At 37.9% G+C, this 14,282-nt stretch overlaps 1 protein-coding gene across 2 annotated transcripts in view; it reads right to left on the minus strand.

Annotated features, from left to right (window-relative positions):
- The window catches only part of C9 (complement C9), a 66,658-nt gene that overhangs the window by 7,224 nt on the left and 45,152 nt on the right, over positions 1–14,282 (minus strand). Inside the window, exons 10-11 of one of the 2 annotated variants that reach the window (XM_007107781.4) lie at positions 8,437–8,665; positions 4,604–4,967 (exon numbers count right to left, since the gene is read on the minus strand). In XM_007107781.4, the coding sequence (XP_007107843.2) occupies positions 8,450–8,665 (216 nt within the window). In that variant the 3' untranslated portion in view covers positions 4,604–4,967; positions 8,437–8,449. Of the gene's footprint in view, positions 1–4,603; positions 4,968–8,436; positions 8,666–14,282 lie in introns of those variants that run through there. The other variant, XM_024126049.1, reaches the window with a different exon arrangement.

Genomic DNA, 14,282 nt, shown 5'->3' on the forward strand with positions numbered 1-14,282 from the left:
TGGTACATGACTCTTTTTGAATTATGGTTTTCTCAGGGTATATGCCCAGTTGTGGGATTTCTGGGTTGTATCGTAGTTCTGTTTGTAGTTTTTTAAGGAACCTCCGTACTGTTCTCCATAGTGGCTGTATGAATTTACATTCCCACCAACAGTGCAAGAGGGTTCCCTTTTCTCCACACTCTCTCCAGCATTTATTGTTTGTAGATTTTTTGATGATGGCCATTCTGACCTGTGTGAGATGATATCTCATTGTAGTTTTGATTTGCATTTCTCTAATGATTAATGATGTTGAGCATTCTTTCATGTGTTTGTTGGCAATCTGTATATCTTCTTTGGAGAAATGTCTGTTTAGGTCTTCTGCCCATTTTTGGATGGAGTTTTTTGTTTTTTTGTTATTGTGCTGCATGAGCTGCTTGTAAAGTTTGCAGATTAATCCTTTGTCAGTTGCTTCATTTGCAAATACTTTTTCCCATTCTGAGGGTTGTCTTTTCATCTTGTTTATGGTTTCCTTTGCTGTGCAAAAGCTTTTAAGTTTAATTTCATACTTTTACATGTACCTGTCCAGTTTTCCCAGCACCACTTATTGAAGAGGCTGTCTTTTCTCCACTGTATATTCTTGCCTCCTTTATCAAAGATAATATTTCTTTCTCTTTAATTTTTGTCAATTTGATTACTATGCGTCTCAGTGTGTTTCTCCTTGGGTTTATCCTGCCTGGGACCCTCTGTGCTTCTTGGACTTGGGTGGCTATTTCCTTTCCCATGTTAGGGAAGTTTTCGACTCTAATCTCTTCAAATATTTTCTTGGTCCTTTCTCTCTCTTTTTCTTCTTCTGGGGCCACTATAATGTGCATGTTGGTGCATTTAATGTTGTCCCAGAAGTCTCTTAGGCTGTCTTCATTTCTTTTCATTCTTTTTTCTTTATTCTGTTCTGTGGCAGTGAATTCCACCACTCTGTCTTCCAGGTCACTTATCCATTCTTCTGCCTCAGTTATTCTGCTATTCTGATTCCTTCTAGTGTAGTTTTCATTTCAGTTATTGTATTGTTCATCTATGTTTGTTTGTTCTTTAATTCTTCTAGGTGTTTGTTCTTTAATTCTAGGTCTTTGTTAAACATTTCTTGTGTCTTCTTGATCTTTACCCCCATTTTTTTTCCAAGGTCCTGGATCATGTTCACTATCATTATTCTGAATTCTTTTTCTGGAAGGTTGCCTACCTCCACTTCATTTAGTTGTTTTTCTGAGGTTTATCTTGTTCCTTCATCTGGTACATAGTCCTCTGCTTTTTTATCTTGTCTGTCTTTCTGTGGATGTGGTTTTCTTTCCACAGGCTGCAGGATTATAGTTCTTGCTTCTGCTCTTTGCCCTCTGGTGGATGAGGCTATGTAAGAGGCTTGTGCAAGCTTCCTGATAGGAGGGACTGGTTGTGGGTAGAGCTGGGTGTTGCTCTGGTGGGCAGAGCTGAGTAAAACTTTAATCTGCTTGTCTGCTGATGGGTAGGGCTGAGTTCCCTCCCTGTTGGTTGTTTGGCCTGAGGCGACCCAGCACTGGAGCCTAGAGGGTCTTTGGTGGGGTTAATGGTGGACTCTGGGAGGGTTCATGCCAAGGAGTTTTTCCCAGAACTTCTGCTGCCAGTGTCCTTGTCCATGTCGTGAGCCACAGCCACCCCCTGCCTCTGCAGGAGACCCTCCAACAGTAGCAGGTAGGTCTGGTTCATTCTCCTGTGGGGTCACTGCTCCTTCCCCCTGAATCCTGATGTGCACACTACCTGTGTGTACCCTCCAAGAGTGGAGTCTCTGTTTCCCCAAGTCTTGTCAAAATCCTGCAATCAAATCCCGCTATCCTTCAAAGTCTGATTCTCTGGGAATTCCTCCTCCGGTTGCCAGACCCGCAGGTTGGGTAGCCTGACGTGGGGATCAGAACCTTCACTCCAGGTGACTTCTATGGCATAATTGTTTTCCAGTTTGTGAGTCACCCACCCAGCGGTTATGGGATTTTATTTTATTGTGATTGCGCCCCTCCTACCATCTCATTGCAGCTTCTCCTTTGTCTTTGGATGTGGGGTATCTTTTTTGGTGAGTTCCAGTGTCTTCCTGTTGATTATTGTTCAGCAGTTAGTTGTGACTCTGGGCTTTCACAAGAGGGAGTGAGAGCATGTCCTTCTACTCAGCCATCTTGAACCAATCTCCAAAAACACCTCCTCTTAAGAAAAAGTCGGTGAACCTACTAATTATTTAGAGGAGAGTAGTACTAAGCCACTCTGCCATATACAGTTATCCTCCATTTTCAGGTTTAATCCTTTTGGCTGTCTAATGTCACAAACATTAGAGTGAAACTTGAAAAGATTTATATCAGTAGCCTTGCATGATACCATAGCAACAGCTACAATTTATTGCTATTAGGCACCAAGGTTATTATATGCTTTATCTCAATGAATCAAGCTAACAATTCTATGAAGGATATATTACTAACCCCAGGTATATCTTGGGGTTTAGGAGTTTAATAATTTGTCTACTGTTAAAAAGCCACACCATTCCATTCTCTTGAACCATTTCACTGCTCTTAGTATAGTAGGGGGTAATGAAGATGAGGTGGTGGTGGAGGGGCTGGGAGAGAGTTGGTGGGCAGAAAGATAGATGGTTGTCCTACAAATTATTTATATGTGTGTGTGTGTGTGTGTGTCTGTGTGTGTGAGTGTGTGGAAGAGAGAGAGAGAGAAGTTTTATTTTCTTTGAAAATAAATGTAAGCTGAGCCTAGTCTTTATTCACCTTTTTGGGTTGTTTTTCATAAATATTGGGACACTAACTCAGGAGCTGCTCTTGTGGCATTTTTGGATGCAGTGTTCTGCTGTGTTTACAATCAAATACACACTCAAAAGGCCTTGGGGAGGCCATGGTGTAAAGCTGGTATGTGTTGGCAGTGAGCAGGCATATGTCTACCAATGTCATCAGTGGGATGAATAAGCAACCCGAGTTTTACGTATAAAAAGGGAAAAGGGTAAAAATGTAGCAATTCTCTGAAGGTTTTTTTCTTATCAAGACCAAGGAAACATGAATGCCCATCCAGCTTTCCCAGGTCCTTTGTTAATGGCTGGAGCTCAGTATAATGATCTGAATGTATGGCCTGAGCATTAGAGGACTGTTTCCCTCACACATCCCTTGCTCTTTGAATTTGTGGTGTGCCCTCTCAGAGAGCATGTGTGGGTTATACTGCACTCAGGCTGGCCAGACCAAGCTAGGACTTCGCTTCTCAGGAAACCTCAATCCAGGATGAGCCATGTAAGCTTTAGCCTCCAGGAGGTCCTCGTCTCCCCCAATTTCTGGTGATTCTTCCTCTATGCTGATTCCTGCCGGGCAGTTTCTGGTGTCTCAGTGGTGCACCCTGCTGGAAATGCTCTACCAGATATGCCACCTTTGGAGGAAGTTGGAGAGTCTCACTGTCAACAGTGAACCTACAATCTTTCCCCCATTTCCAGGAAAGGGACTCTGATAAATCATTAAGCTGACCCTCAGGAGTCTGGTCGAGGCTCAGCTCTTTTCTTGTTTGACAATTTGTAACTCACAAGGATGCAAGGAATTCTCAGTAGTTACTATGGTAACTCTACCTTAATCCAGATGCTCTACATCAGAAACTCTCTCAACAGTGGATTGTCTAAGAACACACCAGAGTTCTATATTTGTATGTATTTAACATCCTAATTCTTTCTGATTCACTCAGGTTTCTGGGGGGCAGGAAATATGTATTTTCTTGAGCACCAATGCTATTTTATACCCTAAAGGGCCTGGCACTTTTATTTTTAGAGAACTATCTCTGTGTCCTACCTTACATGAAAATACATCTCATATCCAACAACATTTTTCTTTGCTGGAAAAAAACCACCTTGAAAATTAGTTTTTAACATTGCTTTTGAAATTATTTGTATTGTGATTTCTCAGCAATCATGTACATTCTTGAGAATTTCTGTGAAGTGAGGAAAACTAACTTAAATTTATTTATAAAGGTGTGAAAATTTTATTACTAAAAAAAGAATGAGCGAAGTGACATGATATTGTTGTTGACATTTAATTAAATATTTATTAATTTTGATTTTGCCTTTTTCCCCTTGTACTTTGAGCCCTTCTTTTCTCCTTCCTTCTCCTTCTTCTTCTTTTAGGGTTCTCGGACCTTTTCAAAGCTCTCAGGTCTTAAGTACCATGTTATCTAATGAATAAAATTGTATAGCCAGCTCCTTTAATTAGCTCCTTGTGTGAGTAGACTTAACCTTACGCAACTCATAAGGCTAGGTATTAAGTTGGATCATATGAAATCACTGGATTTGGGGTTTTGTTTTGTTTTTGGTAAAATACGACTAAATAGAGACAATTTCACATGATTTAACCTAATGGTTTTTGGTTGCAAATATAATACACTTTTCTCCTTGGAGACATAGAGTTAAATCGGAGAGCTAAGGCTTAAAAAAGCAGAGTTCTGTGCTTGCGGTAGGTGTTCGGCAAGTATTTGCAGAATGAATGCATGCATGTATCCAAGAATGACAGAACAAGATGCAAGAACGTAAACAAGAGCACAACTGCATGATACAGACTTGTGGTAGTGGAAGTGGCAGAACGTATTCACCACACAAAGAACTTTCGCAATTACTTTAAGTCTTTTTAACCAACACTCTCTTTTTAATTCAATTTTGTTCTGCTAGCAAGGGATTGGCATTGGCTGTAGGAGAAAGCAGTCCTGGCATATTTCACTGCTGACTCTCCTCATTAGGGAATAAAAAATGGAAACATCATAGGAGTTTAAGGAGGCAAAGAAGCATTGTGGATCTAAGAGAGAGGAGACTTCAGAGGTTGGCAGGATTTTCATGAAGCACGTTGCTTTTCATTTGGCAGAAAGAACTATCTCTGGAAGGTCCTGATGTTTTTCTTTCCATACGACCCCAGGGAAACAAACAGCAGCTCTTTTTTTTTTTTTTTTTTTGGCTGGCAATCGTAGGAAAAAAACAAAAGATTATCAAATTTTAATGATTAATAGAACTTCAACTTTGGGTCAATCCACCCACCCATTTATTCATCCTTTTATCTTGTTGTACCATAATGTGTGAGATACTGTCTAGGTGCTGGAAGAAGAGTGAGATTTGAGATATAAGACATATTTCCAAGCTAGAGGTGATGTTCATCTTGTGTCAGGTGAGTAAGTGTGATTAGTACTGGAAGAGCAGAGGGGAAAGTGCTCAGAGAGCGTAGACAGAGAACTGATGCCCGAAGATTCTGGAGGATATTTCACTGGACGTGTTAATTGGCCTGGGTCCAGAATAGAGGTTTTTAACCCTGGCTATAGATTAGAATAACCAGAGGATTTAAAAGAAGAAAGGAAGAAAGAAAGAAAGAAGAAAGAAAGAAGAGAAAGAAAGAGAGCAAGAAAGAGAGCAAGAAAGAGAGAAAGAAAGAGAGAAAGGAAGAAAAAGAGAACCATGGCCAGGCAATATCCACCACAAAGGTTCTGGTTTAATTAACTTGGGATGGATATCCGTTTTGTTATGTTTCTCTTTTTGCCCTTTTTAAAAAAGTTAACCAGGTAAATATAAATACAATGAGCAACTTGATTGAGAACCACTAGTCTGGAAGAAGTAGAAACACATAAGGAGAGGGAGGTTGGATTGGCTGACGGAGGAGAAAGTTGCAGAGCCTTTCACCCTAGGTAAATAGTATGCAAAAAGAAAAATGACATCTTAAGGTTTTCAACCTCATGAAGGGGGTCGGCCCAGTTTGTGTGGAAAGCTGGAACTGAACATTCTGCAGAAAACTGGATACCTGGAAGAGCTGCCTCAATGGAAAGACTCAGCAAGAAAGGTTTCACTGTGGTCTAGTGTCTCAGCAAGGAACTTGTGGACCATCATTGGTCAGGCATGAAAAGTCAACCAGAAGGTACCAGTGTTTTCAAAATTGTGATATACATATAGGAGGAGGGACCTTGATTTTCATTATCCATAAATCCAAAATGTAGAACTCAAACCAAGACATTTACATGAAAAACTGGTGCAAAGGGATGAAAACAACAGGGCTTCCCCAGAAGCAAACAACCCTAGGAATACCTTCACTACCCAGAGTAGACAAGGTTCCCACAGGAAACAAATTCCACTGAAGACTAGGCCTGCAATGAAAAATTCTTACGTACTCAAGGAAGAAAAAAATGCCATGAGAATGAGTACATGCAGAAACTATATATTCTGGATCACTCTGAGAGAGACTTGTATATAAACATATTTAACATGTTCAAAGAAATAAAAATAAGAAAAATCCAGTAGGCCAGGAGAGAAAAAAATAGACTTAAAACAAAACAAAACATACAGAAATTAAATTTATTTATAATTTAATTAAAATTATTTATAATTAAAATAATTTTTTAAAATCCTCTATAGATTGGTTAAAGGGTATAGCCTATATATACATAGCTGAAAAAAAGAACTGAAAATTTAGAAGACAGAGCTGAAGAAATCACAGAAAGCTGCAGAATAGTCCACATAGAGAGAAATAGGTAGAAAACAGTGGTCTTGAGTGTGGATTTTTGGAGACTACTAATGCTTTTTGGAATACAGAACTTTGGGTTGACATTTTAGATACATAAGAGACAGAGATAGTATATAGGAAAAATCAATTATCCTAAAATTTCAAAGAAATCTAAACATGTATATTGTCACCATGTTGTTGAGTTTCTGTGTTTGCTAAGAAGGGCAAAAGACATTCTCGTAATATTAAAAATTTTGTAAAAAAATTTTTGCAGCAGTAGTTGAAAGTATGTTTGAATGATAAACTTGAGACTGTGAATCTTTGTTTGAGGAAACTACATAGTTGTTTCAGACATTTTGTTGTAGGAAACTGCTTATTCAATGAAAAATGTAAGCTATGATTTTCATAGGAAGTTAATCTAATTAGCTAATTTTGTCATAATTAACAGTTGAGCTAAATCTTATTTATCTATTAGGATTCTAATTAATTCTACCAGAATGAAAGACCAAGCAGATCCTCTTAGTATTAGAAACAGAGCTAAAGTCATTCTTCCTTGAAAAAAGTAAAATAATATGATTTCAGATGATTAGCTGTAAAAAGTGCAGAAACTCAGTTTTCTTAAACACTAGTAAAGTTAAAATTGCAAAATTAAAATTCAGTAAATACCATTTATGTAAATTTTAAAAATCCAAAACAACATTGAGTATTTTTTTATTGGTACAGATGTATTTAGTACAAGTAAAAAATATGGACCAGAAGGATACACTCTAACTTAATGAAAGTGACTGTAAGCGAAGGAGGGTGAAGGAAAGAAAGAAATAGGAGAGGGAGATTAAGAAGTACAAAATATGAGTCAGGAGTATGGAATGTACAGTGTAAAGAATGTAGTCAATAACTACATAATATCTTATATGGTGACAGGTGGTAACTAGACTTACCATAGTGATCATTTTGAAATGTATAGAAATATCGAATCACTATGTTGTGTAACAGGAACTAACATAGTGTTTTAGGTCGATTACACTTCAAAACCAACCAAATAAACAAAAAAACTCATAGAAAAAGAGATCAGATTTGTGGTGACCAGAGGCGGGGTTGGCAGGAGGGGGAAGCGGATGAAGGCAGTCAAAAAGGTAAAACTTCCAATTATAAGATAAATAAGTACTAGGGATGTAATGTACAACATGGTAAATATAATTAACACTGCTGTATGTTATATATGAAAGTTGTTAAGAGAATAAATCCTGAGTTCTCATCACAAGGAAAACATACATTTTTTTTCATTTCTTTAATTTTGTTATTTATAGATGAGATGATGGACGTTCACTAAACATTGTGGTAATCATTTCATGATCCATGTAAGTCAAATCATTATGCTGTACACCTTAAAGTTACACAATGCTCTATGTCAATTATATCTCAATAAAACTGGAAGAAGAAAAGAAAAAGAAAGTGACTGTATCTGAGTAGTGTGGGAGAGAAGAATGGACCTGGGCTTTTTTTGTGGGGCAGGTGATGTGGTACAAAGTACTCTATTGTATCTGTGATTGTTTTTCTTATAAAAGGGTTCTGAAGTATTTACCTATATGTATACACACACATATATGCACATGATGAGTATATGTCCACCTGGATGTTTGTTATATTTCTGTAAGCTTTTCTCTTTATATGAACATTTTTTATAATTAAAAAGTAATACAATCATTACAATTTATTACTTGTTTATAGTTCTGTTTAGATGTAGAGGTAGATTTTTAAACTGTGTGCTAAATGACACATAAAGGCTGATTTGTCCATCTCCACTATTCATTCAATCTTTATCCTCTGTTTATAAGGATAATCTAGAAGTTTAGTGCAAATTAATTCAAGAGCTAGTTTTCAAATTAAATAACCCCCAAATGTATATTTTTGTCCTTAATAATATCAAAGGAGTTGTTCTCACCTTCATAGATTTTCTATTTTCTGATTTCACAGGCAACTCCCTCGAACTTGTTTGGGCAGGAACACAAACATTGTCCGTCCAGCAGAATCACATTCCCTCCATTTTGGCACGGTTGGCATTTTCTTACACTGAATTCATTGATGTAGTCTTCAATGGCTCTTTCCAAATTTTGTTTCTTTAGGTGTGCATCTCTTATTTCCACTGGAATCAGATCATATATCGGAGTCAGCTGCAAGAGAGCAAAACATTTAATTTTAGGTCTTTTTCTATAGACAGAGCTTGTGCAATATTTTTCACTAAATTATTTATTCATTGCTTCATTAATTCAACAAAAGCTTATTGAATGATTATTATTGCCAGCTATGATGTTAGCTTTTAAGACTGCCAGTGATCAAAACTAGTCATGATCTCTGTAATCATGGAGATCCCGTTATGGAGGTAAGGAGACAGATATTAAAATAATCATACAGACAAATTTAAAATGGAAACTGTGACTAGGTGCTATAAAGGACAGGTATATGTATTTTAACAATGAACAGTCAGGGATTTAAAGTTTTAGCAGGCTAATTTACTGACATATTGTGAATCCTTTTTGCTGCCTTTTTTTTGCCTCCCCTTTTCCAGAAGGTAGGCAAGTGCTTGCGATCTCTTGTCTAAGAGGAGGTTTGTGTGTGATGCCAAGTCCAGAATGCCCCTAAAGGCAAACTCTTTATTGATTTTTTTTCTTTAAAAGCCTGAACTCATTGATACATTTTTGTTGGGAGAAGGAGTGTGGGAAGAATGCCACCAAGGTGGGGGCATTCCTCCAGTCCAGGAAGGGGGTAGAGTTAACATGTACCTCAAGTAGCAGGAAACCATAGCTAGATCTCTAGCAGCTATTTTGGGAAGTAGCAAAATCTTTGGAGTGCCCCTAGGGAAGGTGGCTATCAAGGAACAGGCTACAGCTTTGTCAATGACTCCCATGCCCAATCTTGGCATGGAAAGTTTGCAACCACCTGACTTCAAGTGAACTTGCAAACTTGAACAATGAGGTTATCAGGATGACCACCATGGACTAAATACTTACATATATTGTATCTTCATTTCCCAGACAGAAGCATCAGGACAAGCAAGAGCTACCCTGAACCCCATCCAACAAATGAATGAAGGATGATGAATTTTCCAGCAGCATGGAAAGATGGGATCTCAATGTCAAATTTAATTATACTAAAATAAATGAAGTAAAATGATTTATTTTGTACACTTAAATTCCTGGAGTAAGATACATAGTTGTTACCATTGAATCAGGGAAGTTTGGAAAGGCTTTCCTGAGAAAATGACTATGAAGTTGAGATCTGAGGGTGTTAAGATGGAAAGAAGATTACTCTAGTAATATAGGACAGAATTCAAAAAATGCTTAGCTATGTTACATATATAACACATATAGATGTACAGGGCTATGTTTCATGTACATATGTAAAACATGTATAGAAAACTTGTGTCATATGCCTATTTAATGTAAGCAAATTCAATTGTGTGACTATAAAGGTGTTTGAGTAGATAAACTGTAAGAAATTGAGACCCTTTGGTGGCACAGTACTTTGAAATAAGAGACCATAAAATTTAGAAGCAATTGGAATCGAAAGACAAGATTAAAAAATATACCACAGGACTTCCCTGGTGGCGCAGTGGTTAAGAATCTACCTGCCAATGCAGGGGACACGGGTTCGAGCCCTGGTCCGGGAAGGTCCCATATGCTGCTGAGCAACTAGGCCCATGCACCACAACTACTGAGCCTGCACCCTGGAGCCTGCGAGGCACAACTACTGAGCCCGCATGCCACAACTACTGAAGCCCGCGCACCTAGAGCCCGTGCTCCACAACAAGAGAAGCCACCACAATAAGTCCACGCACCGCAACGAAGAGTAGCCCCCACTCACCACACCTAGAGAAAGCCGGCGCACAGCAACGAAGACCCAATGTAGCCATAAATAAATAAATAAATAAATTTATTTTAAAAAATAGTTTTTTATATATATATATATATACACACCAAAAATTCCTGCTGAAGAGTAATGATGGATTAAATAAAGTCAACTAATCCTTTTTCTGAGGACAATGAGAAAAGCTGAACACGATAAAAGTAAAATTAAAAAATTTGCTTGAAAGCCCTGGAGAACTAACAAGGTAACAAAACATTACTAGGCTAAGATCTGGGAGGAGGTGGAAGTTCAGTGAGGTGAGCCCAGTACTTCTGGGTCACCAGTCCCCTTGACACATTTCCTAAATCAGGAAGAGGCAGTTGAGGAGCTAAGAGGTAGAGCAGCACGTTACTGGGCTGGGGAAAAAAGGTTGGAATTCAGGACAGCAAAGGTAAACAAGCTGTGCTTTGGGTTGGGCCCCAAAGGACTGCAGCCCTAGAAGTAAGAGGGAATTGGAATTGAGGTAGCCCTGGCAAAGACTGCAGCTGGTTTTAAAATAATCCTGAGTCATTAGTACCCCAGAGGCTTTTCAGATACAAATATATATTTCTTTTGAAGACGATAAAAGCATCTCAGGCCTCAAGCTACTCTGATAGCAATTTTTAAAGTATAATATCCAGCCCACAATAAAAATAACTAGGTACACAAGAAAATGAGCCAACGTGAATGAGAATCAGTAGAAATAATAGAAACGAGAAACAGAGCTTGGGAATGCCAAGATTTGAGTTATCAGACGTAGACTTTAAAACAACTATGTTTACATAAGCATAAGAGACAAGATTAAAAATTGTAGCAGGGAATTGAAAATTATTTTTAAAAATAGAAGATTTGGGCTTCCCTGGTGGCGCAGTGGTTGAGAGTCCGCCTGCCGATGCAAGGGACACAGGTTCGTGCCCCGGTCCAGGAGGATCCCACATGCCGCGGAGCGGCTGGGCCCATGAGCCATGGCCGCTGAGCCTGCGTGTCCGGAGCCTGTTCTCCGCAACGGGAGAGGCCGCAACAGTGAGAGGCCCGCGTACCGTAAAAAAAAAAAAAAAAAAAAAGAGAGAGAGAGAAAAAATAGAAGATTTGAAAAAAATAAAGAGAATTGGAACTTACTATTATAATATACAAATTAATGGACTGGTTAAAGAGCAGATGTGACAGAACTGAAGTAAAGTTAATGAATTGAAATATAGGTTAGAAGAAGGTATTTACAATGAAGCATGAAGAGTTACAAAGTCAGGAAATACAGAAAGACAATAGGAAACATAAAAGATAGAGTGAGAAGGTAAAAGATCTACATAATTTGAGTCCCCGAAGGAGATGTATAAGAAGCAGTATTTGAAGAACTAATGGCGGAGAATATTACAAACCTGTTGCAAGGCATCAAGATACTCCATTAATAAAAAGCAAGGTTGAAAATTGTTCTTTTCACACCTAGGCACATTAGAGTAAAATTGCCAAAAAACAAAGATAATGGAGAAGATCTTCAAAACAGTCTACTTTGAAAGTAGACCGATGCTTGATTCTAATAGATACGATAAATAACACAATATAAATTATTCTAGGACAATGAGATATTCATAGTGAAATTTTTTAAAAAGTGACCTTCAAACTTATAGCACACATAAAAAACAACTCTAGGTTGATTGTAGATTGAAATGTAAAAGCAATACAACAAAGGTTCTGGACGATAATATATAGGAGAGTATCTTCAAGACCTTGAGGTTGGGAAAGACTTCAAATAGGACACAAAAGCACTAACTATAGTGAAAAGAAATATACATTTGACTACATTAAAGAAATCAACACCATAATTCCGATATGAGGCACTAAGAAGGACACAACATCACTTCTTTTGTATTCTTGCCAAAAATGCAGAACCTCAATCTACTCTAGGCCTAAACTGAGAGACAGTTGACACAATAACTGATCAATGTTCATCAAAAGTGTCAAGGTCATGAATGACAAGGAAAGTCTAAGGAACTGTCACTGACTGGGGACTAAGGAGACATGACAATTAAATGTAGCATGGGATGCTGTTTGGATCCTGGAACAGAAAGAAGGACATCAGGGGAAAAACTAGTGAAATTTGAATAAGCTCTGTGATTTAGTCAATGTTAATTTTTCTGATGTTGATAACTGTACTATGGTTCTGTAAGCTGTTAACATGTTGGGGCTGCTGGGTGTAGGGTATGTGTGAAGTCTCTGCTGTGTTCAAAATTTTACTGTCTGTACTATTTGCGCAATTACAAGTCTAAAATTATTTCAAACTAAAAAGTAAAAAAGAGGATATCTGTTATCAAGAATACTATTGAAGGGTGAGAGTTCTCCAATGAAAGAAGACATTTGTAACACTTTTATGTGAGCATTGGCTCATATCCAGAATATATCAAGAACTTCTATGAAGTCACCACAACTATCCCCTAGCATATAGTCTTTTATGAATTAGCACGTAGGATTCAGATTTCAACTATGACGTGTTTATTTGGAAGGAAGAAACCTCTTACCAGTGTTGCCTCATTGGCACAAACAACATAAGCATGTGGTGCAGTTATCTTGATTTTCAAGAAAAGAAGTTCATTTTGTCTGACCTTTCAAAGGAAAGTCAAGGCCAGATAACTGAAGATACAAGAAGAGCGGGTCTTGGAGAAAATACAGTTTGGATGAAATGCATAAACAGTGTTCAAAGAGATAAAGAGGAAGGATGTGCAATGGCAAATAGTTTCAGAGGAGCCTCAAACCCTGGAGTCAAGAATCCCACAAGAAGACAAAGAACGATTAAAATACACTTCTTGAAGTTTGCTCGAAGAATAGCATGTTTTTCTAATGAACTTTGGCCTGCAGTTAACTAAGAAAACAGTTTTCATTTTTCTCCTATACTAGCTAACTTCCTTCTCTTTCTACCTTTTTCCGTGGCTGTAATCTATCACGCAACATGCTAAAATACAAATAAATTGACAATACTGTTTGATATTAAGTACATTTAGGTTTCTTTCAGGCTCCCAAACTGATGAAACTATATGTACCAAATGTAGTTTGTTGAAAGAATGAGTGGGGTTTTTTAAAAATTGCTATACAAGAGAGTTAGGAATGATTTTTACTATATCATTATAACTGGAATGACTATATAACGTAGAACACTGGTACCACAGCTCTTTAAAATTCTGATGCTCTTTAACATCTGATGCATCACTCTAAGAGTTGTATAATATAACAGAAATGGTAGATAAATTAATTCATTATTTTTCAAAGTTGCTCCAGAAAGAGCTTAATCTAACTTGACATGTATGTGGATAAGAGTGACTGAGGGAAATGAGGAAAGGAGAATTGAGAAAGAACAGAAAAGGCAAGATAAAGGCAAAAGAAACACAAATACACAAAATTCATGCAGGAGGACCCATCCATTTGCACAAGGTGAGTCATAAATTTGGCTATATTTCCAGCACGTTGAAAAAGACAACTGAATTTTAATGCTTATTTGCATGTAAGAAAGGCTCACCTGATTCCCAAGAGAAACCAAATGATCCTTGAAATTGAGAATGAAGAGTTGTATCTCCCATGAGTTCTCATAAAGGGGACATTGTATTTTGTAACATCCTTTCAATAAATAAAGCAAGAATAACTTTGTTCTTTAGCATGCAAAAACAAAACTCTTCAGGAAGCCAATATGCTGTATGCTAGTTCTGTGGATTTTTACTGCTATCGCTCTGGAGGAAATCCTAAACTTTATATCTCTCAGGCAATCGTTACTAAATGTAATTTCTCTCACCTGACTTTTTTTTTTTTTTTTTTTTTTTTTTGCGGTACGCGGGCTTCTCACTGTTGTGGCCTCTCCCGTTGCGGAGCACAGGCTCCGGACGCGCAGGCTCAGCGGCCATGGCTCACGGGCCCAGCCGCTCC

Source organism: Physeter macrocephalus, chromosome 8 (genome assembly GCF_002837175.3).
Source record: "Physeter macrocephalus isolate SW-GA chromosome 8, ASM283717v5, whole genome shotgun sequence".
Classification (NCBI taxonomy): Eukaryota; Metazoa; Chordata; class Mammalia; order Artiodactyla; family Physeteridae; genus Physeter; species Physeter macrocephalus.